The sequence below is a fragment of the Pimephales promelas genome, chromosome 1 (assembly GCF_988280905.1).
Source record: "Pimephales promelas chromosome 1, fPimPro1.hap1.1, whole genome shotgun sequence".
Lineage (NCBI taxonomy): Eukaryota > Metazoa > Chordata > Actinopteri > Cypriniformes > Leuciscidae > Pimephales > Pimephales promelas.
In genome coordinates this window covers 36,149,411-36,175,067 of record NC_142769.1, presented here as the reverse complement: position 1 = coordinate 36,175,067, position 25,657 = coordinate 36,149,411, and the positions used below count along the sequence as shown (strand labels likewise).

The following is a 25,657-nucleotide window of genomic DNA, read 5'->3' as shown; positions in this document are numbered from 1 at the left end:
AAATTGCACGCGAGTTATTTATTTTAATATTCATGCACCGAACCATGACGCCCGCAAGTACATGCATATTACAGAAATCACCGGTGACTGGGGAACATAGGAATTAAGTTGTGCAGGCTATGGCTTTTTAATAGACAGATTAGCATCATGCTACTTCGCTATGATGACTTAAGTTACTTTTCCATTGATTGCACTTGAGCAAACGTCACCAAACCAACCCCACGTCAATCTGATCGTACACCTCCAGTGATTTCCAGGCTTGGAATTGCACATGTGTAAAAACTCCTCACCAATACCAGATAATTGTACACATGAAAATACTGTATCTGAGGCAAAGTTGCATAATCGGTGCTCAGTGCTTCTTTTGTTGCATAAGGATACACACCATTTATGAATGAAATTTTCGCATTGTACCTCTCTATGTCTTGTTTTAATAGTCTCTTTATAATCTATTACACTTTGTCTTTTCATGATTTGCATAACAATATAAACAGACATAAATATTTGTTTGTAAAACGACATTCTCTGATAAAACGTTGTGAACGCCTATGGTAAACACAGCGGTTTTGCCCTCAAAGATGGCGTCTCCGGGGAGGTCACGTGACAATTGTTTTGCCTGTGGGAACTATGTGCATAGCACGCGCTCTTTCTCTATTTTGCTGTTGATATCAAGGCTGTTTCGCTTAAATTTGGCTAGGCCCACTTTACACATATAAACTCATTTTACATTTTTATTTATTTATTGAGTGTTCAACCGAGGTGTCCAAGACCTTAGGACTTTTGTCGTACTTGAACACAAACACAATGGGATGAAGGATGAGTGACTCTTAGTATCCCCAAACCAGAGTGAACATTGTCCTATTTCATATAATTTATAAAGGTCAGGAATTCTTTTAAGGATATCTGAAGGCCATTAATTTCTGCAGCAACTACAATCATTTTGAGATTGATTCAACCTTCAGGCAAACATCATCTGTGCATTTGTGTGCTGTAGATAAAGCACAGCCTGTAAAAAAAAGTGTTGACGTATATGGTGTACATGTGTTCAATGTATTTTCAGTCGTCTGAGTTAATAAATAAAATAAAAATAAAATCCCCTCATTACACGTGTAAAATAGGAAGGTAAATTCAGGTGCATCATGCATGTTTATTTTGGTGCGAGATGAAACATGACGACAATACAGCTGTTTATTTTAAGTGAAAAGCTACCCCGGTTCAAATCCTGACCTAATTGGGGAAGATGTGTGACTGGACCACATTCAAGTCATTTCTATGGCACTACAATATAGACGCTTTCTTCTAGTTATAATCACACATCCTGAAATATTTCACCATATCAGTTTTTTTTTAAAATTAGATTTAATTGTATTCTCACTTGGAGTACAATTTCTAGCCAGTCCATCCTTGAATTAAGTAAAACGTAGACTGGATTTACATCCTTTGTAAAGTGCAACAACTTGACAGCAAGTGATTTATTTTTCATTTTATGGTATTGTGTGACTTGAGCAGCAAGAGAGTGGGTAGCTGACAACAAAACTTTCAGTTTATGAGAAAAGGTGTGACGATTGGAATGATCAAATTTAACACGAATGGATGATGCGTGACCATAATGGCTTGTTGAAGACTCCATCAGCTGTTCTTTTGAAATATATTTTTATACCCATTTAAAAACCATAAACTAGTAGATTTGCAGAACATACAGGCAATTAATATCGTTTACAACACATTGATATATTACCAGATGAGCTTTTGATCAAGGCTATTTTATTAATGCATTTCAAGTACTTCAAAAATTACATGTCGCACAATACTTTTTGCAAAGTACTTAGTAAAAATTTTCAAAAGTGAGCGCAAAGAGAAGAGAAAAAAAAACTACAAATAAAGCAAAAAAAGAAAGAAAAGAAACTGTATAAAACACAGCGGACATTAAAATCAAACAGTAGTATTAGACATTTTCTCCATCTCCGTCGTTTTTCATATTCTGTCCACACACCATGCTTACATATCAGTGCACATTACTTATAAACTTAAAGCAAGACAAGCAAAAAAAAAAATATATAAAAAAAAATTCTAAGGTAAATCCCCTTACAAATTCAACCAAACCCCTTTACCACAGGATATCACAGAAATTATTTATTACTTTGAAGCCAACTGTAGTCAGAGCAGTTAAGTCAAGCTCACTAAAACCCCCTTTCCCATCATACAGAAATGAGATGATGATCTAGATTTAAAGGAGGACTGATAGCCAGGAATTATTATCTTCAAGATACAAGCAAATCATCCATATTTAAAATGCATGCCCTTAAAGGATGCAAGGTTATTTGAGAAGACAGACTTTAGAAACATTGGACTCTCAGTCACACTAATAGGATCCCATTCAGCAAACAAACAGAAGATAAAATATCCCTGGTCTGTTGAAATACAAAAAAAGAAGAAAGAAACTTTGAAAATGACATTTGTAATGGATGAATTATTTCTAACCCTCTGCCTTTGCAAATGACTCACACACAAAATAAAATCAAAAGCACATTTTTAGAGAATGGAAGGAATAAAGAAAATAAAAATTGGGTTATTGTAGAAAAAAAAATGAGCATGGGCTGTTTTAGATAAACTATATAGGCAACACAAGGCATATGTATTGATTATATAGGCTGCTAGTCTGGATCTTATTCGGCTATAATAGAGGTAATGACTGAAAATTGCTAAAAGTTTCTTTGTATACATATTGATTGCTGAGTAAAACACTCTAAAGGCTCCACAGCTTGCTTCTATAATCTTGATCTCAATCTTTCACTAATGCACACCACTTAGATTCAGTCATTTGTGCAACTGTCCACACTTTCCTGTTTCCTACATCTTATTGCAAAACAAAAACCTTGTAATGTATGTATATTAAAAATAATAAGAAAAAAAACCTTTCCTGATGTTGTGCTTTTATTTTTAAGTCTGTCATCTGTGAACAATATCATTTACTGGGTCTCAGAAGGATCACTGTGTTACTGGATGAACATAAAATAACAGTGACTCTCAGCAGATCAGGACAATAACAATCGTTTTAACCGTCCTCCCTCTCATCAACTGCCTCGCACACATGGAAGGAAGATCTGCAGTTCTTAAGTGGTTATCAGCTGGGAGAAAAAAAAAAGAAATTCAACCAGGTGAAAGTGCTTTGCACAAATGAAATGCATACGTCGCTTTCAGCAAAGTATATCTGGTAAAAGGCCTTCCACCAATAGAAACTCTCTGTGCTGTTATTTCCTATTATATCCTGAGTGTATATTAAAATATCCTTAATTATAACTATCCAAAAGAATGAAAAAAATGACATGACTGAAAAAAAAAAAAAACAATGTATTTTTTGATTTCTGTACAATTGCACGCAGGAAAAAAAAGTGAAAGCTTCAGAAATATAAGCTTTTTAGTCCTTTGCTTGCGTTTTAAAAACATCTTAATTACACATTGGAAAAGGAGTGTCTTTAGGAGTCTCTCTCAGTCAGCATGGATTGGCAGAAAAATCTGTGACTTCCCATCATGCTCATCTCCACAGGAGGGTGGCAATTCCAAAAAATGACGATAAAAAAAGATAACAAGGCAAAAATGGGGGAAACTTTAGTGGAGAGAACAATGGTTTTAATAATGTGAGAAAGAAAAGGAAAAGCAAAAAAAAAAAAAAAAAGAGAACAAAAATCATCGATTCTGTCCTCTTGCTCATCACTAGTTTCTGATTTTTTCTCTGAGCTATGCAACGAAAGCTTTGCTGGCTCCCAGAGCAGTGGTTTCTTAGTCTTTAAAACGGTTTCTTTTAACTTTGAAGTCCATTTTATTTTTTGCCAGTTTCTAGTTGGGGCTCATTGATTGATTCAGGTTACTCTTTGGAGTGAAGTGTTTCCCACTGTAGGCACTAGGAAGAACCAAGGCAATGAGGAGGGCGATTCAGCGGCGCATCTGGCCCATCTGGTAGTTCTCTCTCTGGTTGCGTTGGCGCTGTGGCTGACGCTGTGGTTGGGTCTGTGCAGTTTGCTGGGATCTATTTCTCCTCAGTGTGCCTAGAGAATAAAACACAAAGGTATGATTTTAATCACCCTACATGCAGTGGGTTTTGTAAACTGGGATTTTGTAATTCTTAAACACTGATGATATGACCAGACCGAATGTCGCCTTGTTATGTTCCACGTGTATTTGTGTGTGCTTTTTCGCTCTCAGTGTGTCCACTCATTGTTTTCAGGTGGTGGATTGTTCATTGGCTGTGTGTTGTTATTGGGAGCACGTGACATCAGCCGTCTTACCAATCTGCTGCTGCGACGCTAAGTTTAAAAAGTCCATAGAGAGCCTAAGGCTGTGTGTCCACCAAGGCGTTTTTCCACGCGCCTGGCGTAGGTTTTCAATGGGAGCGCCGCGTTTTTTACTGGTCGCCGAGAGTTGAAAAATGTTCAACTTTGGATAAAACGCAGCGCTCATCACTGTCACTTCTTACCCAGCTGTCCAAACACAGTGGAGGAGGGGCGGGACTAATACCACACCGACCAACTGTCACAACATTCAAACTGTGCTGCGGATATTCTGCATCATAGCAACGAAACGTCTCAACGGAAAAAACGCTCCGTTGCCAAAACGCTCTCAAGCGCCCAAAGCACGCCGTCTTCAGCAGAGCGTCTAGCGTTTTCAGCTGGCTAAAAACGCTTTGGTGGACACACGGCCTAAGTCCCGCCCCTCCGCTTCCGGGCTCATGGGACCTGACCTTATTTCGGAAAAAAAATATCTATGGTAGTCAAAGGCGAGAGACAACTTATCTTTTTATTCTGTCTGAACTGTGCCCTGAATTACACATATGATGTTTGTCAATTTAAAAGATAATTCTGAGAGTCAAAAACGTCGAAGTTTGTCATAAAACAGAAGAGAAACAAAAATCGCTCAATGAACTACATCTCCCGGTAAGCAAAACAATGAGCGAGATCCGCTGCTCGTGTGTGTGCAGTCTGGTCCAAAACACTCAGGCATGACGGCGTAACGTTACAATTATAACGTAAGACTGTAGAAACAATGACAGACAGCTTCAGTAAAGTTAGCTTCATTCATTGAGAGAAAATGTCCGCCTGTAGGATTTGTAGTCCTTGTAATTATGTTATTTTCACAGACTTATATTTCAACGGTTTTACATCAAACTGTGACTTTCTTTACTTTAAAATGTATCTTTTAAATTGACAAACATTATGTGTAATTCAGGGCACAATTCAAACGTGATCAAAATATTTGTTGTCTCTCGCCATTAACTACCATACAATGTTTTTTCGAAATAAAGTCCCATGGTAGCGTCGGTTCAACCGTTTCAACACGAGTCCTCATCCTTTGGAGTGCATGACAAGTGGATTTGCATTACAGTGACAGTGGGTCAAAGTATTCGCAAGCAGCCAATTATGCAAATTTGTTACAAAACTACATGAGATTAAGAACGAAGAAACACTGGAATTACTGACAACTCTTTTCAGGCAGTTCAGAATCAGTTCTTTCTTTTGGGAGACAATAACTCCGTTTATCCCGCACTTTAATCTTTGCAAACCTTTTTACATTCACAAACAGCTATATTACATACTACATGAAAAGTAATATCCGAAAAAAGCCTAATAGGGGAATTTTAGTGAATGTGAGTGAAAGTCTGAGAAAGATGTTTAAATCTATTCATACACAGTCCTGTATTTTATCTGGTTGACCACACATACAGATTTTGAGTTACAACCCTCTTATACACAGATCACCACTCCATCCACTGATGTGCATGAAATGGGAATTGGTGAATGGCTGTAGTTTGTGGCCATCTGCAACATATTCCTGGTTGTGGTTTAGTAGGGGAAAGTCTGAGGTCTGAGGAGAATATGGTAGTGTTTTAGAAAGGGGACATTTCCTATATCATATCCTCTACAACTATTCAGATACTACCGAATTGCATCACAGAAAGGATCTCGTGTGCCTACATATACCACTTTGTTGATAACTGTGTGGGGCTGTTGTGAGTTTTTCTGTTCTCTGTTGTTTTTTTGTTTTTTGTTTCCCCTTTCCTACTCCTGTATTGTAGATATGTCTCACTGAATCTTACCTGGTATGTGTTACTGTTTTGTTAACCTGCAATAAAAAAAAAAAAGGGGGACATTTAGGGTGTTACCTGGCAGTGGTTTGGGTGGGGGCAATTTAGGGTTGCTGCTAGGTGTGTGCACACTGCAGATCTTGATAAATCCAGCCATCAGCATGATGAGAGCAATGCCCATTAAGAGAACCGCCCACCAGTGCTCCTGAAACACAAATATTCAAGATGAGATTAACACTGAAAGAGACAAATAACACTGGTTTATAGCGATTAAACCCACAAATGCAGGGAAGAGGGAACCATTATTTAGGGATTACATATTTAAGACACTTGCCACTATCCACTGTGCAATGCTCGTGTAAAGCTCAGGGTTAAAGATGGCCTTCTTAAGCCTTGCCAGAGGGCCATCAGCATCCACCAGCCTACACCTCATAAAGACATCACAGTAGCCTTTGAAGTCATTACAAGGCGAGCCGGGCTGTAAGGTGATGACTTTTTTATTAAAGAACTTAGCCCATCTCTCTGAGCTAGTGCTGCTGCAAGTGTTGGGCTGACCTACAAAAGACAAAAAGAGAGAATAAGTGCAATTACTTTAATGTTAATTAAACATTGCTGGGGTCTGGACTGCATTTTTGAGAAAACTGTCAGTGATGGCATGCATTTCTCACCCTTGTCCATACAGCACACATGACACAGCTCTGTCTCGTCTTTCCCCTCCTCAGTGACACATGTGCAAACTTCTAGATGATGCTTCTGACAGATAGAGCCAGAGCAACCCTAAAAGAGGAATAAATTCAGACAAAATGTCCTCAAAACAAAGACACATATTACACACACAAATGCACACATACAGTACAGGGCCTTATTTTTAACTTTGTCGGTGGGTTTTAGGCGCTGTTGCTATTTTTCCGGCGGGATAAATAACTCTTGGTGTGGTTTGTGCATAACGTGAAATAAACCAATCAGAGCATCATCCAACATACCCTTTAAGAACAGGTGCGCATGTTGCATGGCGGATTGTTATTATTATGGCGAATTTACCAGACGTGTACAAGGAGAGTTCACAGCCGAGGAGACCGACGTTTTTGTCAGGGCAGTGACATGCTTCATATTATATACATACGTGTCTTGCTACTACTGGGCAAACAGGTCTGATAAGTCAGTACTACAATTAGCCTGAAAAATTTGGGTAAATGTGTAAGCTAGATTTATGCCTAAAATTTATACCACAATGATATCCCTCAAGTTTTAATATTTTTCCTTGTTATAATGTATGATTTGCAAAAATAAAAACTTGCTGCATCAGTGTTGATGAGAGAATCAAAGTGTATTCGCGTTGTGCACCCGCTACATTACGGCCAAGGATGCACGCTTAAAGTGCATTAAAAGTCATTTGTGCCGGGTGCAAGATATGGCCCATAGAGACTTTAAGAACATTGTTTGAAGGTTTCATGTGTATTAGCACTAAAACACATGATTTCATTTGTGCTAACATAAAAATATTGTAAGATATATAAATAATACCAAGAAAATATTAAAGTCCATGTGGGTGAAAACATTCAATAGGCACAAAACGAACATACAGGTCATGATGCAGCACCTACCCCATTAATGCAGACTTGGGTATTTGAGTGGCAGGATGTCAAGTTTTCTTTAGGAGTTGAGGTGGGGCATTGGGCGGTATTTCCATTGCACATGCCCTTTAGAGCACACTCGGATTCGTCCCTACATTGCATATCTTTGCTCTGAAAGGTGCACGCCGTAGTGCAGCATGGACCCTGACTGGGGCTGCAAGAGCAAAGTTTTCAAAAATGAATACTTTATTGCACTTAATGAAAAATGTGTTAACAGCTTAACAACTTACTGCTAATGATACGGTATAGGTAATGCAAGGTATTGCAAAAAAGACATTTCAGAAAAACTACAGTGTATAGAACTTCAGTTAAACAAAAACAGATATAAGATTATAAATAAACATGATATGATTTTTTCAGGTTTCATTTTAATTTTAGTTTTGTCATTTGTTATATTTATATTTAGCTTTATTTTTTCTTATTTCAGTTTGAGTTTTAGTCATTTTATTACTTAAACTTGTTCATTTCAGTTAAAAAATTTAAATCCTTTCATCGAACATTTATATTATTTCAGCTTTATTTCAATTAACAAAAAACTATTTGAAATCATTTAAAATAAGAATAACAAAACTGGTTATAGAAGACTGTTAAGGTTCTTACGCACCTGCATTGAGCTTTTGGCTTCAGTTTACACTTCAGCTCATCTTTCTCATTGGCATTATAGCAGCATGAGTCCTTGCATTGATCACTATAGCCACAGTCACACTGTTCATTAGCCTCAACCATTCCATTACCACAGATGGGCTGTCCAGATTCTGGAAAAGACCAGACAGTAAGAAAATGAGAAAGGGAGACAGGAAAATGAAAAGTCTGTATTGTTTTATCATTGCCAGATGATTAGGACTGGTGGAATTTCGTTTTTTTTTTTTTTTTTTTTTTTGTGACTTTGATGGAACGTAGGTGCAGAAAAGCACCATGAGCTCATTACAGTGACAATCCTCCTGGAGCAATCTCAGGTTAAGTGCCTCATTTGAGTCCATCGCCATAATATCTCATGAATCGCTCGTAGTTACCAGCACTGAGCCTTAAATCATGCGCCATTTTCTTGTTGGAGGATAAAATCTCACCAACAAAGCAGGTGAATCTCTTCTTATCCAGCACTTGGCTGATGTTGCGAATGCTGCAGATGGAGAACTTGTTGTTGTTGAACTTGTCTCCTGATGTGGCTCTGGCATACATGATGTAGTTGCCTCTTTCTTTCTGGTCCTGAGCCTTAGCTTCTCCTGGAGTGCAATCACTTCCTGAGTCATGCTGGAAGACAGAGAAAGAAAGGCAAGTATAAATCAGCAACAAGCATACAAACACACTTAAAATATTCCCTGCAGTGCTTGCCTGGTATACCACTGAAGCTAAGAAGGGTTGGAATTGGAAACCTGGTCAGTACTAGAATGACTAAGAAATACTAAGGTTGCTTTTGGAAGTGTTACTATGGCCAGCAGGGGGTGCTCACCCCGCAATCTGTCTAGGTCTATTGCAACATGATGGGGATAGGGATGGGACACAATACTCTAAAAAAAAAAAAGAAGTATATAATAAGGTCTTGGTTCTCTGTGGTGATTAAAAATCTTGTAATTACTTGTAACAATGCTTGTAATCCTTTCATCATTAGAATGTCAAATTCTCCAATTTTGGCATTCTAATATAATATTCCCCATGTACAAAGGTCGGCATCCTAATCATGCTGAAAAACCACTTAAATCAGCATAAAGCTGGTTTGCTGATCCTAAGCTGGTTTAAGGAGCTTGGCCAATCTAGTCTTCAGATGGTCTGATTGGTTTCCAAGGCTGGCCATGCTGATGTTTAGGCTGTCAGACCAGACAGGGAGATCAGTTATAGTAAAAAAAAACAGCTTAGGTTGGTTTGTTCCCAGAATGGATGGTTTCTATTGCTTCATTCGGATAGATACTGCACATTGGTGGTATACATCCCTCACAACGCAAGAAACCGTTTTTCTCAAGTTGAGTGTGAGAAAAACTGAATATCATTATTCTAAAACTATTCTCCTCACAGCTAAAATATATGTATTTGACAGAAGCAAGAAACATCTTAATTAACCTGCAGCTATAATACAAAACTAGACAGTGTAAATACAACACTATTTTTCAGTGGGCCATGGGCCAGTTCTTGGCAATTGCTTTTAAACTGAAACAAGTTACAATGAGTGAGCAAAAAGTAGGTCAGGATATTTTAAAAGTCTGGCTAGATCAATCTGACAGTTTAAAGGCCTCAAAGGAAGTACTGTAATGAGTGCTAAATTCTTGCTAAATTCTTGTACTGTAATGAGTGCTAAAGCATCAGAGGATAAGATTAATTTGTTCATAAAGGATTCAGCTGAGGTGTGTAGTCTACTGCTTATCTGTCTAGGATGCTGCACATGTAGTGAGAAGGACTCACCGGAGAGCCGAAGTTATGTCCGACCTCATGAGCGAAGGTGATGTGGGAGACTTTAGGGGGAACATGTGAAGCGTAGTTTTGCACTGTGATGATGCCGGTGTTCAGAGACTTCTTCTTCCCATCAGAGTACTGTTTATTCTTCTCACAGATCCCACCAGAGCTTCCTGAAACCACCAATACGAGATGCATTAATTAAATTAAATTTAAATGAAGTGATAAATTAAATAAATAAAGAAATTATAAAAATGATGATAAATGAGGATGTCAGTATCCTGCTCTTCCCTAAGTGGTGAATTCATCAAGGAATTAAAAGAGACATTAAAAAAACAAAACAATATTGTATACAATATTGCTCTACTCATAAACATGAAATAATAAATAATTTATACAAGCATCCCAAGACCCGCAGACGTTCAAGTGAATATAATTAAAGTTTTAAAGGGGTCATGTAATAGCACATGCACTTTTACAAGTTGGTTTTGCTGAAATGTGTGTTCGCAGAGCCTGTACACAACCATCATATAATGATAAAAGCAAGCAATAATAAAAATCCATCCAGTGTTTTGGTTTTTAATCTCCTCATATATTTCCCAGTCTCAAATTAAGCCGTTTGTTTTTTTGTGACTTCAATAAAACGGACGCCCCTCCCACGATTGTTGATTGACAGCAGCGTTTCGAGCTGTCATCAAAGTCCATCATTGTTAAAGCGCTGGAGCAGAATGGGGTAGTCTGTTCTTGGGTGTAGTGACGAACAGTCATTTTGATGTTCCTAAATCCGAAATGGTGAAGTTTTGTTTCGAAGGGAATATTCCCCACGAGCAACGTCAATGCGTTCATGTTTGCGCAAATCATTTCTCACCAGACTGGTTTATAAACGAGGATCAGTATAAGCTGGTTTTGCCAAGAAGCTGCACCAGAAAAAAAAATGGTACCAACTATTCGTGTTCCTGCTGCACCTCCAGAAGGTTATTAACCTTTATATTAATCTTTGCAAATCGCGAAAAAAGTTTTCATGACCATTTGTTGTAAAGTCAATCTGTCAATGAACTAATGTTGTCAAGGCAACATTCCACGTGCGTTGTCAAAGCGCCAGGAGAATGGAGGGGCGGAGTGAGCGAAGCACATTATCATTTAAAGGCATATGCACTGAAATGGCATGCTGAAAACAAAGCTATTTTTGACAAGGAAAAATTACTGCTTTCTTAAAATACTAATGATAATTTTTAATAAAAGTATATTACAAAGTTTTAATTTAGACCCTAAACATTAATATCAACTTAACAAAAATGGCATTGTGACCCCTTTAATTATACTAATTTAATGTGCAGATCAAGCTAGCTATATTACAGCTATAGTAGAAATACTGTGTTCTTAATCAGTCAACACTGAGAAGTGTAGAAATGAAGTGATCTATGGCTGTAAACAAATGGCTGTAAGCCTACACAGAGACAGAGGGCAAAGACGTGGCATTCTGCCATCACAACACAAATACCTGTAAAAATGTTCTGTGTGACAGTACTCCCACACACCTTCTGTTTAAATTTGACTAAAGAAAAAGTGTATTGGCTGAAGTAGTGAAGTGTAGTAATTCACGTGCTAGGTGGGTGTCACAGAGTCACATATTTGAAATTTAGCATCTCAAGTCAAGCCATTTATAATGACTGCATTTACAAAACAAATACAGCTATGCACAAAACAGCATCAAACCGCAAGTGTGTGAATTCATTTTCTGTTATGTTCGCTGCATAACGATAAAAAAAAACACACATGCACACAAACATGTTCGCTGATTAGTTCACACAGCTGAGAGGCTCAGCAAGACAGCAATTGCTGTTGTCCCCGGAGGTTAGTCGGAGAGGGATCAAAGCAGCAGACTTTAACAATGCTAATTTAATTGTATTGATTGACAGGATTTTTGTGAGTATATGAGTGTGCTTCCCTTCAAATGAAGAAACCTTGTTACTCTAAGTGCAAAGACTCAATTAAAGACGTCATTATCCCTTTTTGTTGAATTACAAACCTTATATTACATTGTTATTCTCTGGGATATTTCATTTTCAAAGTAACACTCACAATTCATTATGTACATATGTACAAGTTTTCATTATGTACAAGTTTTAAGCTTAAAAATTTCCCTCCACTGTACCGAACTCCTACCGAACCGTGATGTTTGAACCGAACAGTGATTTCTGTGTACCGTTCCACCACTTCCACGTTATAGAAGATAACAACAGCGCATTTATTTTAAAAGAGGAACAGAGAACCGCAATCAAGGATTTTAGTCGATCGGAAAGATGTTTTTGCCATCCTTCCTACGGGATTCAATTTACATCTGATTAGTTGTAGGTCTAACCAATTGAGTGCAGAGGCATTTTCTTTCCTGGTTCGGTTGAAACACGCCCCATAATCATAGACCAATGGAGCAGTATTAGACTCACATTCTAACTAGTATGACGATGTAAGGCTATCTATATCGTGAACTAAAAACTGAAACATGTATAAGCATTCAGTCCCATCTGGTGCAAAAACTCAATTGCCTTACGATAAGTCTTCAAGACACTGAATAATTTAAAAAAGACAACAAAAATCAATACAAAATATTTGTAATATATATATAAATTAAGCAGAAACTGTGTTTATGCAACAAGCTGTGTATTTGTCCATTAGTGCGTGTCTGTGCATCATTCAAAAAAACTGAACTGAAAAGCCAAAGAGGTGAGAGACATGCACACCTCCCTAGGAACATGAAATTCTACATTAATAGAAACAAACACATAAAAGGTGATGAAAAGAATCTCTCACTTTCAAGGTGTGAGAAAACACAAATAGGGTTTTCATCAAGCAGCGCTTAAAGGAAAGTTGTGTTTAGCTTTATGGACCTATTGTGTATGCAAAGCTTGGATGCCACTCTGCCCTTGTTTCAATGCCTCTTTACCTTGAGAATAATGCAGTTTAGATACCTACTAAAAAAAATAAAGTAAAATAAAGTCTGATCAAAACAATTGTGCTTAAATGGCAGTCAAACTAAATAAAGACATATTTTAGACTTGTACTATGTCTATATTAATCTAATCTTACAACAGACTGATCCTAACCCCAGCCCTAAAAGGACACATTTAGCTAATTCTGAGGACAATTAGACCCCCAAAGTATAGCAAAGTAAACATGGGTACACACACAGTGTGAGGACTTTCACTGATAATTTTATCATCAAGGTTAATGGAGACAACATGGCCAGTCCCACATCAACAAACTGATTTGCAAGTCTTCAACCCTGCCTCGTCTCTCTATGCATGCTGATTTAATTTCAGATTAGCAGACACTAGCCCGCTCACACACACAGAAAACCTCTCAGGTTATAAATCAGGGAGACCCTGTATGTGTATCTGATCATACCTGAAGGAGCCCCGACCCAGGCCAGACCTAGGACTCCATCATCAAAGTCTCTATCTGTGAAGACGTAGGCTAGGCAGTAGTCATCGTGATTCTGCTCTGAGTTGAGCTCTAGAAATTTCTCAACACCGATGTTGGCAAATCGGAAAGGGTTGGAGGAATCTTTCTCATCACTGGTAGTGTTGATCTAAAATAGAAGCACAAACAGACTTCAGTTTAATACAACAGATGGGTACAATCTACATTAGATCCAGGATGGATGTAACATTTTGTGTCCTCATTTGTGTCTCTCTTTGTCTATTGTAACCATGTTAGATGGTCATGCAAGAATGCTGCGCCAAAACACTGTCAAACTATTTTTTGCTTTTGTTTCTAAAACACGTCCTTTTGTCCATAACAGTTTTAAAACACATTCTGTGTGAACAGCCCCTTAAGCAACCAAAGAGACAGTTGTAGAGCAGTTCCCTGGGACTAAAAGGAGAACTTTGCAAGTCTTTGAAGAGCTACAGTATATGGGCTGACAAGCTTTTATTGACATCTAGTCAATACTGAGTGAGATCTGTAACCCCTCTGTACAACTGTAACATATTGAGCCAGTCTGTCAAGATGTAAGTTGTATTTTAACCAGGTAATCATGATGGATAATAATAAGAATATCCTGTTTAAAGTTCACATATGTCAAGACCTGGGCTTGACATTCTTACAATAATACAAAAACGGTCTCAATCCATATTACAGTTACAAAAGGAAATGCCATTCACATAATAGAGTGCACCATATCTAAAAAAAAAAAAAAATATCAGACCACATCTTCATTTTCAGACCACTGAAAAAAGATAACAGTAGCCCCTTTTCCACCAAAGCATTTTGAGAGCCGGTTCGGAGCCGGTGCCTGCGCGCAAACCAGCAAACTTAGTGTTTCGACAGCCAAAGAACCGGTTCGCGGCCTGGAAAACTGGTTCCAAAGCGGCACCAACTCTTTGCTGGACTAGAACAGTTCTTTTACCACGTCATGTTTACGTAGGGGGCTGGGGCGGGTTTAGATGTGTTCTAAACATCTTTTCTGACCATCGCAAAGCCAGGAGAAACTGCAGAAAAGCGCAAGCGTTTTTATTTATTTATTTTTTTATTTGAAACATAAGCAAAGAAGAAAACAGTCACGATATAGAACAAATAAATGGAAAGAAAAAATACACAAGACAAGGGTACATAACTTATGTAAGTCTTTTAATCTTTTCTTTCGTTTGATATGTAATCTTTTCTGATATTTCAATTGTTTTTAAAGTTTTCTTGGTACACGAGTTAGAGAAAATCCCAAACAATGTTACTTGCAAGCGTTACAAGCGTTTATATCGACGTGCACAGTGACGTAACGACGTCGTTCCCTGGGCGCTCTAGTCAGTGGAAAAACAAACAGGTCCTGAACGGGTTCGCAAGTTGAACCAACTCCGAACCAACTTTGAACCAGCACCAGTTCCGAACCAGTTCTTTTTTCGGTGGAAAAGGGGTAAGTGAAGAGAGAAACACACTAACCTTGATTCTCTTCACCATAAAGCTGATATTGCGGATGCCCTGAAAATCCGTGCTTTGATAGATGGAGTCAATGGCCTTCACGTGACTGGAAATCTGCGTAACCCAAAAGAACAAACCTATAAATGTGCAATAAAAACACAGCAGGCACCACTTGCCATAAAGACACCTGTGCTTAAGATGTACCTGAGCGATCACAGCCTCCCTGGTGCCATAGTATTTGAAAAAGAGGTGGTCTGTCTGGATGAAGAGCTGACAGGTATTTTTCTCTGGCTGTGCTGCACGACGTTTCCTCAGGATCACCGGCCCATCAGCCATCTCTTCGTCAAGAACGTAGTTTGTCTGCTGCAGGGAAAACAGCAGGACACATGAGAATTTAACTAAGACGACAATACATTTTTGGATACATGGATATAGTGAATCATCTATTTCAAATCAGAATTGAAATCTAAACTTCAGAATCATGGGAAAGAGAAATGTTTCAGATCTCCCTGTGTGATGGGGTTTCTGTTTATTAGCAAGATCGTGGTGCTAGTTGCTGATATCAGTGGTGTTCAGCTGAGCTGTATAAAGGGCTGTTGGAGCTGACCTGGGGGGGCTCGTCCACTGCAGATGCCTGGTATTTCTTCATCCTCTCAAATACAGAGTGATCTGCACAGCCACCTTCTGATCCATACTTGTGAGGGTAATCTGGGAAGAGAAAATTCAAGAGCTGCTTGAAAACCAATGCAACACAATGCTTGTGCATTTCAAAACTATATCGTTAACATGTCCAGTCTCTAATTAGGCATGCTGCACCTCGGCTTTACTTCACTGAAGTTTTAATTTCATTAATACCCTTTTATCTAGACTTAATTTTCCTTTTTATACATTTGTATCCATTTTTAAACCTTAATATTCCACATCAGAATACTATACATAACTGAAAAGACGCTGAGTCAAAACTAGACATTTATCCTGATAAAGCTTCTCAGAGAAGATACAATCACAAACTACACCTAAGGAATACACCTATTCCTATTATTGTGTAATGGGAAAAGCACAAAGTGTTACTGATATTGAGGTCTTTGCCTTTTTGAAGCTGCAGAGTCTAAAAAAATACACTGCACTGGTTACTATTTACAGCATTTAACACAGCACTGACCATTTCTTTCATTAATGCTATTACTTCTTGACAGCTACATTTGATGGCTGAGCAAACACCAGTGCGGTTTGTAACAAATAAAATATCCTATCCCATAAATAATTCTTTCAGGATTCTTTACTGGTATTTCTGATTAATTTAATGCATGCAATAACACATTTGTTAAAATAAACCATATATAAATCATCTACCAAATCCATTGTTACTCTTTCACTGCTTGCAATAATCAAACAACAGCAGACATGAAAATGAGAGAATAATAATATCTTCTATAGATATTGCATATTTTTAAATGGAATGTCTAATAAGAAATCCTGCCAGCATCCATAATAGAAACGCATTTGCTCCCCTCCATTCAACCAAAGTGTTCTGCTTAATTAATCACATTCATATCAAAATATATGGTTTATTCTGATGGTTCTCAGTTCCAGGACAGGCAGACACTCAAAGTAAGTGTCACTCAAAGTAAGTGAAAAAAGAGAGTTGGTCTAATGAGACAGTAGAGACTCTATGAGAACTCCACAGAGAACAATAACCACACATAGACAGTAGACACTGAGGATCCCACATGAGTAACTCTCTTAATAATCTTTACAATTCAGCATCATGTGCATGATATCTTGATGAAGGTTCTGGTTGCGTGGAATTGCTGCATTCGTTTATCCGTGCCTGGAGGGGGTCACAGGCCAAAATGTTTACTGGAAGTGTGAAGATACTGAGGTTTCGATGAGAGAGAGCTCAACTAAAAACACTTTAGGGAAATTTTCTTCATGCATGAAGTGGATGTGGTTGAATAATGAATAGACAATGAACCATCAAAATGTGCTCTTTAATGTGAGGGAGAAGAAAATATGGTCCGTTGTAGGAATCTGGGAGGATGTTAGGGAAAGTCTGACACTCTGACCTCTGACCATAAAAACTCCATTTCTTCTCTTTGAGCTTTTTATTGGCCCACACTGAATGCAACCCCATTCAAATGCGAATCTTTGTTGGGCAGAACAAGAGAGACATCTGTTTGGAGGAAACGAGTGCAAAAGAAAATGACACGCGTCTTGAGAGAATAAAAATCTTCAGAGATGAGATCAATATCAAAATAATTGAAAATGGAAGCAAGGCAAGCTTTAAGCTGAAATCGCAGATTCATTTTTTACTCTTGAGAAAGTGTGAACAATACAAAATGTGGATTGTTTGAGTGGAAGTCATTAATGTACTACTGACACATTTGTTCTGAGTAATGAACAGCAGAAAACAACGTGTTTTAAAACTGACAAACAACCACTAAGGGTACATTTAAACAACAACAATATGCTTAAAACTGAGAAGTTTTTCATTTGTGTTTTCCGCATACAGACGACACCCATTGTCAAAACTATCCCCATTCACAGGCATCCAAGAAAACGAGTAAAAACGCTGAATAATACTGAATAACAAACAGCCCAATGAGAGAAGAAATAATCCTAGGCCTTCCTTTTTTAGAGAAATTGATTGAAACTGAGCCTTAATATGGTCAATTACATTGTTCATAATTGCTGATTTTATCATTTAATGTCAGTGAGTTTTTCCTGTAAGTGTATGTTTCAGAAGGAGAAACACACCCACATTTCCGAGCCTGGCATGAGCCAGTGAGTGATCCAGAGTTCACTGCCCTCTCCAGCTACCCTCCTTCTGACCACTGACCTTGTGCTTCAATAGACCACTGTCAACCACAATTAACTCTTTCTCTTTGCCTCACATAGATACAAACTCACTGTCCCAAACTGACTTCATCCATTTTTGGAGTAATAATACGCTGGCTCTCTTTAGAGATTTCACTTATTGTGAATATGCACACTCAACATGCAAGCTGGAGTGATTGAGTCAGTCAGATGACTGGAAGCATTGTGAAGACAGTTTAACCGCATCTACAATGGTGTAAATGCATAAGCTAGAGTTAGTCATCCTGTTTTTCCTAGAACCGAAATTGAAACTGAGCACTTCATTACTTCACAGTATGACACAGCTGTGTGGAAAAGATGCTAGATTTCGATTTGCACTTCCACATGATGTTAACACTATACTTTATAAATCAGAGAAAGCTAATTTCCTTGTTTCCTATATATTTAGGAAAGCTATATTGACCAATTCAGGGTTCCTACACATTTTCCATTTAAAAAAAAAAAGACTCAAATTTCCAAACCTCTCTGTAGATTTTCAGACCAGAAAAATAAAAGAGACCTTGATTAAAAAAAGAAAAGAAAAGTGTCTTTCATTGGGGCAGTAGGCTACATTATCCTATTTTAAGGCCTAACACTATGGCGGTCAAGAAACCACACAGTGAAATAGGCTAATGGTACAATAGATGGCTCAGTGTGCATTGTCTATGCTAAGTTTAATGGTTTCTCATGTGCACACGAAAGTCTGCAAATGTTTTATTTTTGCAAAGAACATTTTAATGGCTCAGTAAGAATGCTAAGAATATCAGGAGAGTAAACCAAAAACGCTTATAAACTGCATTTTTGCATAATGAAAAAGTGCACCTTGAATTCATTCAGTCGTTTTTGACAATCACTACTAAACAGCTGCCATGAAAACACACTTGGATGATAAATGTATCTTGCGCCAGAGTGGTCCTTTAAGAGGCTTTATCAGCCTGACAAGCAGGAAAAGTGAACCACTATGTTTGATTGAGAGGGTAGGTGACTGACAGAATGCAACAGAGAGAGTGAGACAAAACATAGTAAAGTCTAGTGATGTTTCCCAAACACTGTGCAGTGGCACACTACCGTGACAAGGTGTCAGTTGTGGCTTGGAAAATTATAAAATTTCAAATAATAAATCTATTACAGATATTTGCCATTTAGTTGAAGCAAATATTCAGTTTCAAATATCCTTTGTATAGCGCTTCATCTTATATCATGATATTTTGGCCAAATATATTCAACAACGAGAAAAAGTGAACACGTGCATATAGGCAACTACAATAAACTTTAATGAAAATGTTATGCGATGCACTTAGTGATGCAGATGCAGCTATTCCAGTGATGACACATGCAAGTTTTAGACCATATATAAAACCACAATACCAACTTTGACGACACAGTGTTCACTTATTTTAAATAAATGAGGTTTCCTCTGGTTTCGCCTGGTATTATGTAAAATCTTTTAGTTTTTTTAATCACCAACATCATAGCTTCCTATATTACCTTGTGTTCCTAACTCAAGTTTCACATTAATGTGAGTACTACTTTTAATACAATATCCAGTTTTAATATGCCATTTGAAGCAAAGCACGTTTGTGCAATTTTGTTATATTTTAGTGCGTAGTGGTGTACGGTTTTTACTTATGCCAAGGCAAAAAATTATTCAAAAAAAGCTTGGGAAACACTGGTCTACAGCACATTAGAATCCTCAAGTTTGTTGCCTTTGACCTATTCTATGCCTTAAAGGTGCAGTGTATAATATTTAGGAGGGTATATCATATACACTACTATGTCTACTATGAAGACTTTACTTAATGAACCGTTATACTTTTATTACCTTAGAATGAGCCATTTCTACATACACCGCAGGTCCCCTTACACTGAAATGCGCCGACATGTTTCTACAATAGCCATAAACGGACATGCGCGCTTCGTCCCCATGTTGTTCTTCATGCAAAGCAGCAAGCTAAAGTCAGCGAATAAAACACTAACACAACGATGAACAAGTAACAATATTATTCACAATAACATTGATTTATTGAATAATTAAGTAAACCTTATTTCTTAAATTTGTCTTTGTTAAGAAACCTCATTGCTTCACTGGCTACTCTGCAGTCTCAGACGACGAAATCTTTTCCTGTCGGCCACCATAACTTCTGTTGGTTGCAATTCGCAACCTTATCATTAGATGCCACTAAAATTTACACACTGCACCTTTAAGAGGAGAAGGGGTAGCTCACTGCATTTTGCTGTGTCCTAACAGGTTTATTTGTGTGCCAATGCTTTATATTACACTAATTCACTCAATTTCATTCTCATGATGCAACACACCTTTTCAAAAGATTATAATGACCATTATATATGCTGTAATACCCCCATTAATGGCACTTTTTCCTCCAAAAGCAATAAAAACATGCAATTTGAAACCAATTCCATGTTCCAGCCATTTTAACAGCTCTCATCACACTCAAGAGAGTCTCAGAACATCAGTGATTGGAGACAGACCCACTCAGACACATTCATTATCATTTCCAAAAGAAGCAAACATGATATGGATCTTCAACTGTGTAAATTTCATTATGCTAAAAGCAGTTTATTTACATTTACTGCATCTAAAGCTGAGTTCAGAACTGGTTAGCTTCAAACTACTTTTATTTATGTACACTACCATTCAAAAGGTTAGGGTCAGTAAGATTTTTGTTTTTCAAAGAAAATAATGATTATTCAGAGAGGATGCATTAAATTGATCAATAGTGCCATTAAAAAAATATTTTTTAAATGAATGCTATTCTTTTTTCCCCTTTTTTAGTAAAAGAATCCTGAAAAAAAACCATAATAGTTTCCACTAAAATATTAAGCAGCACAACTATTTTCAACATTGAAAATATTATGATCACCAAATCAGTATATTATAATTATTTCTGAATGATCATGTGACACTGAAAATTGGACACAGCTTTGTCATCACAGGAATAAATTACATTTTTATTATTTTAAATGGCAATATTATTTCGTTAGACTTCCTTCAAAAACAACAACAATAATAAAAAAAAACTTTACCAAACCCAAACCTTTCAACAGTAGTTCAGTGTATAAAACAAGTTTGTTAGCTAAATAAATTTATATAATCTAAAGCATCCATAGAAACTATAACAACACTGCAGACATAAATCTGATCAGTAAACTGGACACATGCACAGTAAAATGCACAGTATGAAATAGGAGATTATTAAGGATATGATATAGGTCACTCTAATGCTAATATTTTCTTACCGATGTCATCCTCATGGTAGATGACTGAGTGGTAGGGCACATTCTGGTCTTTGAGGTATCTCTCTGAGGGTTCTACGTAGTAGGTGCCATGATGGCTCGTTATGAAACCCTCAAACTTCCCATCCACGATAGAGCCATGGGTTAGAGTGCCCTTCTCACCTGCAAGATAAAAACAGACTAAAGGTTAAAGACCAAAGGCAATTGTAAAGTTATTCAGGGTACAGATACAACTCTCTCTTTATGCGATTAGACAGAGGGCATGTCGTGAAATATGATGGAGGAAAAATGTATAAAGAAATGCTTCCATATTATGATCCAGTGATTCATCTCCTCAATTATAAACACACCATGCACATAACGCAACTAAGCTCTTGACCTTTAGAATGGTAATGAGCTCAGAAACCCAGCTACTGTCTCTGATAATCAAAGCAGACTCGTTCTTCATCTACAGACTTTAAAACTTCATCTAGAGCTGTTCCACAACAGTAGGCAGATGGACATCCAACATTTACACTGAATCATTTAGAAAATGCTTTTAATCAAAGTGACTAACAAATGAGGACAACAACAACAAAAAAAAAAGAGTAATAAGGAGTCCAGAAACAAGAACAAAGGGATACATTGTAGAACACCGGTACACTGGTAGTGCTTTAGTTTGTTCCAGAGGTAACAACAGTAGAAATATTTACCCTTTTTACAAAACATACTATGCAGCTATTTTGCAACATTTACAGTTATATTTTTCATGTAGATGTAATAAATACAATTCAATGTGAACATGTTACCTATATTTACACATTCCTGTAGAAAGAAACCTATGCAAAGATTGAGATAACACCAACCACCCAATCACAGACAAAAATAGAACAATAATCACCCTTAACCTGTTAACTGTCACCCCCCCTTTTTTGAATAGACATGAAAATGCACATTTCGAACTTAAATGGTTGTAATTCAAGAATGCTTTGGAATATAGACATATGATTGGTCTTGTTTTAAAAAAGACATTTGGCAGATTTTTGTAGAAGTGAAATAAATTACGAAAGTGAAACAGAAAAAAAGTTATAGAAGTTTGAGTTTATGGAAATGTACAATGTAAAAATATTAATTATTCATATTTTACATAAAATATATATTTTCAAAACCTGGGCTACTCTAAAATGGCAGAAAGATCAAAGCCAAAAATCTGAACAAGTTGTGTTTCAAATTTTAGATTGATATCTCAAAAAATGAGCTTTCAGTAAGATTTTGTTTGAGCGCAGTACCAAACTTTTTCACTAGGGCACAATCAGACTCCATTACTGCCCATATAAGGGCGCCTGCATTTCCATTCGTGTTTTGAGTGATATGAACCATTATTTTCACAATTTTCATTCAATTTCTGAAGTAGAGATCCTATTCAGAAGTAGCATGGGAAGTTTGGCAGATTTTTATATGAATTGAACCTCTAAGAAACACATACAAAGAACACGCATGTAAGTCATAGCTAGCTGCCACGCCACAAATGGTGAATTTATTATTTTTTTCTTGATATTTCAAACTTTTCAGACCTTTTTTTCCCAAAATAATTGAATGGATTCTATCTTTTGAACTTTTGGCATGAAAACAAACTGAGGTATCTACCATTTTTTCAAGATTTTTCATGTTTACTGCTATTTTAAAATAAAGGTCTGAACACGCCTTATGAGTATGAAAATATTCTTGTTTTATATTAATATATTATGGCTCCTCTGTAATATATTTTGAAAATCAGTCACCAAATATGGAAACTAGAGATTGTAAGCTTTCAAATGATATATAGTTTGTCAATATTATTTAAGGTATTTACTAAGATATTATTGTTTTAAAAATATAGTGGCAAACGTCCCACCTGTGGGACGGTGACAGTTAAGTAATATCACAATATATCTAAATCAATGAGACATATAACTAAAATACATTCAAAAGGACTGTTGATAAGCAAAAGTAACAATCACAAATCACTCTACATCCAGTATAAAACAAGGTAAAACATAAAACAGAACCATTATACAGTTTTTAAATGGGTTAGTCAAGTACTCTGAATACTGAGAATGCTGTACATGTCTTAAGACATGTTTTGGTAGTGAGGAACCGGGGAAATTATTTTACAATCGAGGAACAGTGGAAGTTAAAGGGATAGTTCACTTTGAAATTAATTTTTGGTATGTTTTAGCTTACCTCAAGGGCATCCAATATGTAGGTGTCTTTCTTTCCACAGTAGTTTAAATTTTGATATTTTAAGGTCAAACCGTTCTTGTCTGTCAGTCATATAATGAAGGTCTATGGTCACCAGAGCATTCACAGAGAAGTCCAAATTAAACATGATTTAATGACTCGTAAATGTAAATACACATTGATGGCCTAAGACACGAAACGAGCGGTTTGTGTGAGAAAACGAACAGTATTTATATTGTTTTTACCTCTTGTAACCACAGCCACGTCCAAGTGATCTGAGGGTGCGGACGCTTTGTGGCTGTGGTTACGGCGGCAAACAGCAGTAAAAGAGGTAAAAACTATAAATACTGTTTTCTCAAACAAACCGCTTGTTCTATCAATTTCAAAGTGAACTATCCCTTTAACTATATCAAAATTTGAGGAGCAGCACAGTAACAAACAGGGGAGTTGAGCTTCCTACACAGACAGCACATCCTGGAAAATTCTGCTTCAACTTCAAACAGACTGCCAAGTTCTACTTGTGTGTACATGAACTCCTAAATAACAAAATATAGAAACCAAAGAACAGACCAACAAAAGGAGCTGTTGTCCATTATGTTCTAGACATCTTTAGGCTATCAAACTCTCAGAATATTTTTTGCTCGTTTCAAATGATGGTCCACTTTAAACAAGACAAATGAAAGAGAAGCTTTGAACGTTTCACAAGCATTGGGATCTTCCAAGCAACATAAGTGCTTTAAAAAAAAACAACATATTGCAATAAAACGGTTAACAGGATTTTATCAGGAGCTCTCTGCTATCACAGTTAAAAGGCTGTGGGAAAGTGGTGGTGTGTTTTGTCTGTTTCTCAGGCAAAGAAGAACCTCCTGCAATCTGGTTTCTTTCTTCAGAATGGAACAAGCTCTAAAAGCTCTCGAACTATTCATCCCTAAAACTGATAACACCACAAGAGGTGGTTCACTCTTTCGCACAGTGAAACATTAAACTACTGCTCTGCTCCATCCCTCCCTGACCTCCCTGACCTTCTCACATTTACAGGTTAAAACAACAGGATAGCTGATGAGGTGAAGCATGAAGACACTCAAGAACATAAAACAAGCAACAGAAAAAAAAAAAAAGAAACATTGGCACAACATACTTATGCTTATGCATACTTATACAATCCTAATAAATGGACTGAATTTGACTAGAAGTACTCTGGTGGCTAATGAGTAGGACTGGGGTAGAGATGACATCCACTTCAGAGTAAAAAAAGATGAGTACAAAAAAGAAAGAATTGCTAATGAGGGAACGAATGTTAATGTCAATGTCATCGTCATTCCACTGAGAATTTGCACCATCCAGCCGACATCAAACTCTTTTCTGTGAATATTACAGGTTACAAGATTAAGCACCAAGTGATGTTTATCCTTTGGAGAGCACAAAGAGTGCTGATGGATAACAAAGGGTGAGAGAGAGAGCACAAGAGGGTTAGAGTAAGGTTGAGAAAAGGTGAAATATGGACATGTGTGAGAGTGACTTTAAAGGGATAGTTCACCTAAAACTTAACCTTAACTTAAGCCATAATTTACTCACTCTGGTGTTGTTCTAATGTAGTATGTCTTTCTTTCTTTTATGGACCACAACAGGAGAATTTTACAAAAAGTACCACCACGTATTATGTGCTCGTCCACATAATACCAGTGAATAGATGTTGAATCCATTCCGTGATTCAATTCCATGTGACAAACGCTGTACATATTCTAAGTGTTCTGGGAGTATATGAAAGGGCTTAGTTAAAAAAAAAAAAGTTTTATTGTATTCCTTAGCGATATTCTTAACCTTGGCCTTTGGGGGTTTTCTGCATACGTAGCAGCAAGACGTGTGTCTTCATGAGACTCGAGCTGCAGTTCACTCAATGTCACCCAGAAAAGTAAGATTAACAAAAACGTGACATGAAATACAATGCCTAGAAATTCCCCCAAAAATATCCGTGTACTTTCTTCAACGGAGTCAAATATAACCAGCCTGGAAATCCGTTCGTCTGATGACAGTCAGAATGACTGTTGACAGATGTGAATGTGATAACTTCTTGTCACAACAAACACAACGGATATATTCACCTCACAGAAGAAGGTAAATGGGTTGTATTTCATGTCAAAGCTCACCAACACCAGGGTGAGTAAATTAAGACTTGTTTTTCATTTTAGGGTGAACTATCTATTTAAGGATTCTTTCATTTCAAGACGTATTGAGAAAGACTCAGAATGCTAGAAGAGATGGAAATGTTTTTGTCATTGTTTTTGATTTTGACATGTTGTCAATATATTGCAGTTTTCATTTTTCTTTGGGTATA

General features: G+C 37.1%; 1 protein-coding gene across 2 annotated transcripts in view; it reads right to left on the bottom strand.

The window, feature by feature from the left end:
* Positions 1–1,742: 1,742 nt before the first annotated feature.
* adam10a (ADAM metallopeptidase domain 10a) overlaps positions 1,743–25,657 on the bottom strand; it is a 64,759-nt gene continuing 40,844 nt past the window's right edge. The window contains exons 4-16 of one of the 2 annotated variants that reach the window (XM_039689282.2): positions 21,127–21,285; positions 15,620–15,720; positions 15,217–15,375; positions 15,034–15,126; positions 13,504–13,687; positions 10,108–10,271; positions 8,781–8,964; positions 8,318–8,468; positions 7,684–7,867; positions 6,748–6,856; positions 6,414–6,634; positions 6,158–6,284; positions 1,743–4,046 (exon numbers count right to left, since the gene is read on the bottom strand). In XM_039689282.2, the coding sequence (XP_039545216.2) occupies positions 3,934–4,046; positions 6,158–6,284; positions 6,414–6,634; positions 6,748–6,856; positions 7,684–7,867; positions 8,318–8,468; positions 8,781–8,964; positions 10,108–10,271; positions 13,504–13,687; positions 15,034–15,126; positions 15,217–15,375; positions 15,620–15,720; positions 21,127–21,285 (1,949 nt within the window). In that variant the 3' untranslated portion in view covers positions 1,743–3,933. The remainder of the gene's footprint in view (positions 4,047–6,157; positions 6,285–6,413; positions 6,635–6,747; positions 6,857–7,683; positions 7,868–8,317; positions 8,469–8,780; positions 8,965–10,107; positions 10,272–13,503; positions 13,688–15,033; positions 15,127–15,216; positions 15,376–15,619; positions 15,721–21,126; positions 21,286–25,657) is intronic. The other variant, XM_039689283.2, reaches the window with a different exon arrangement.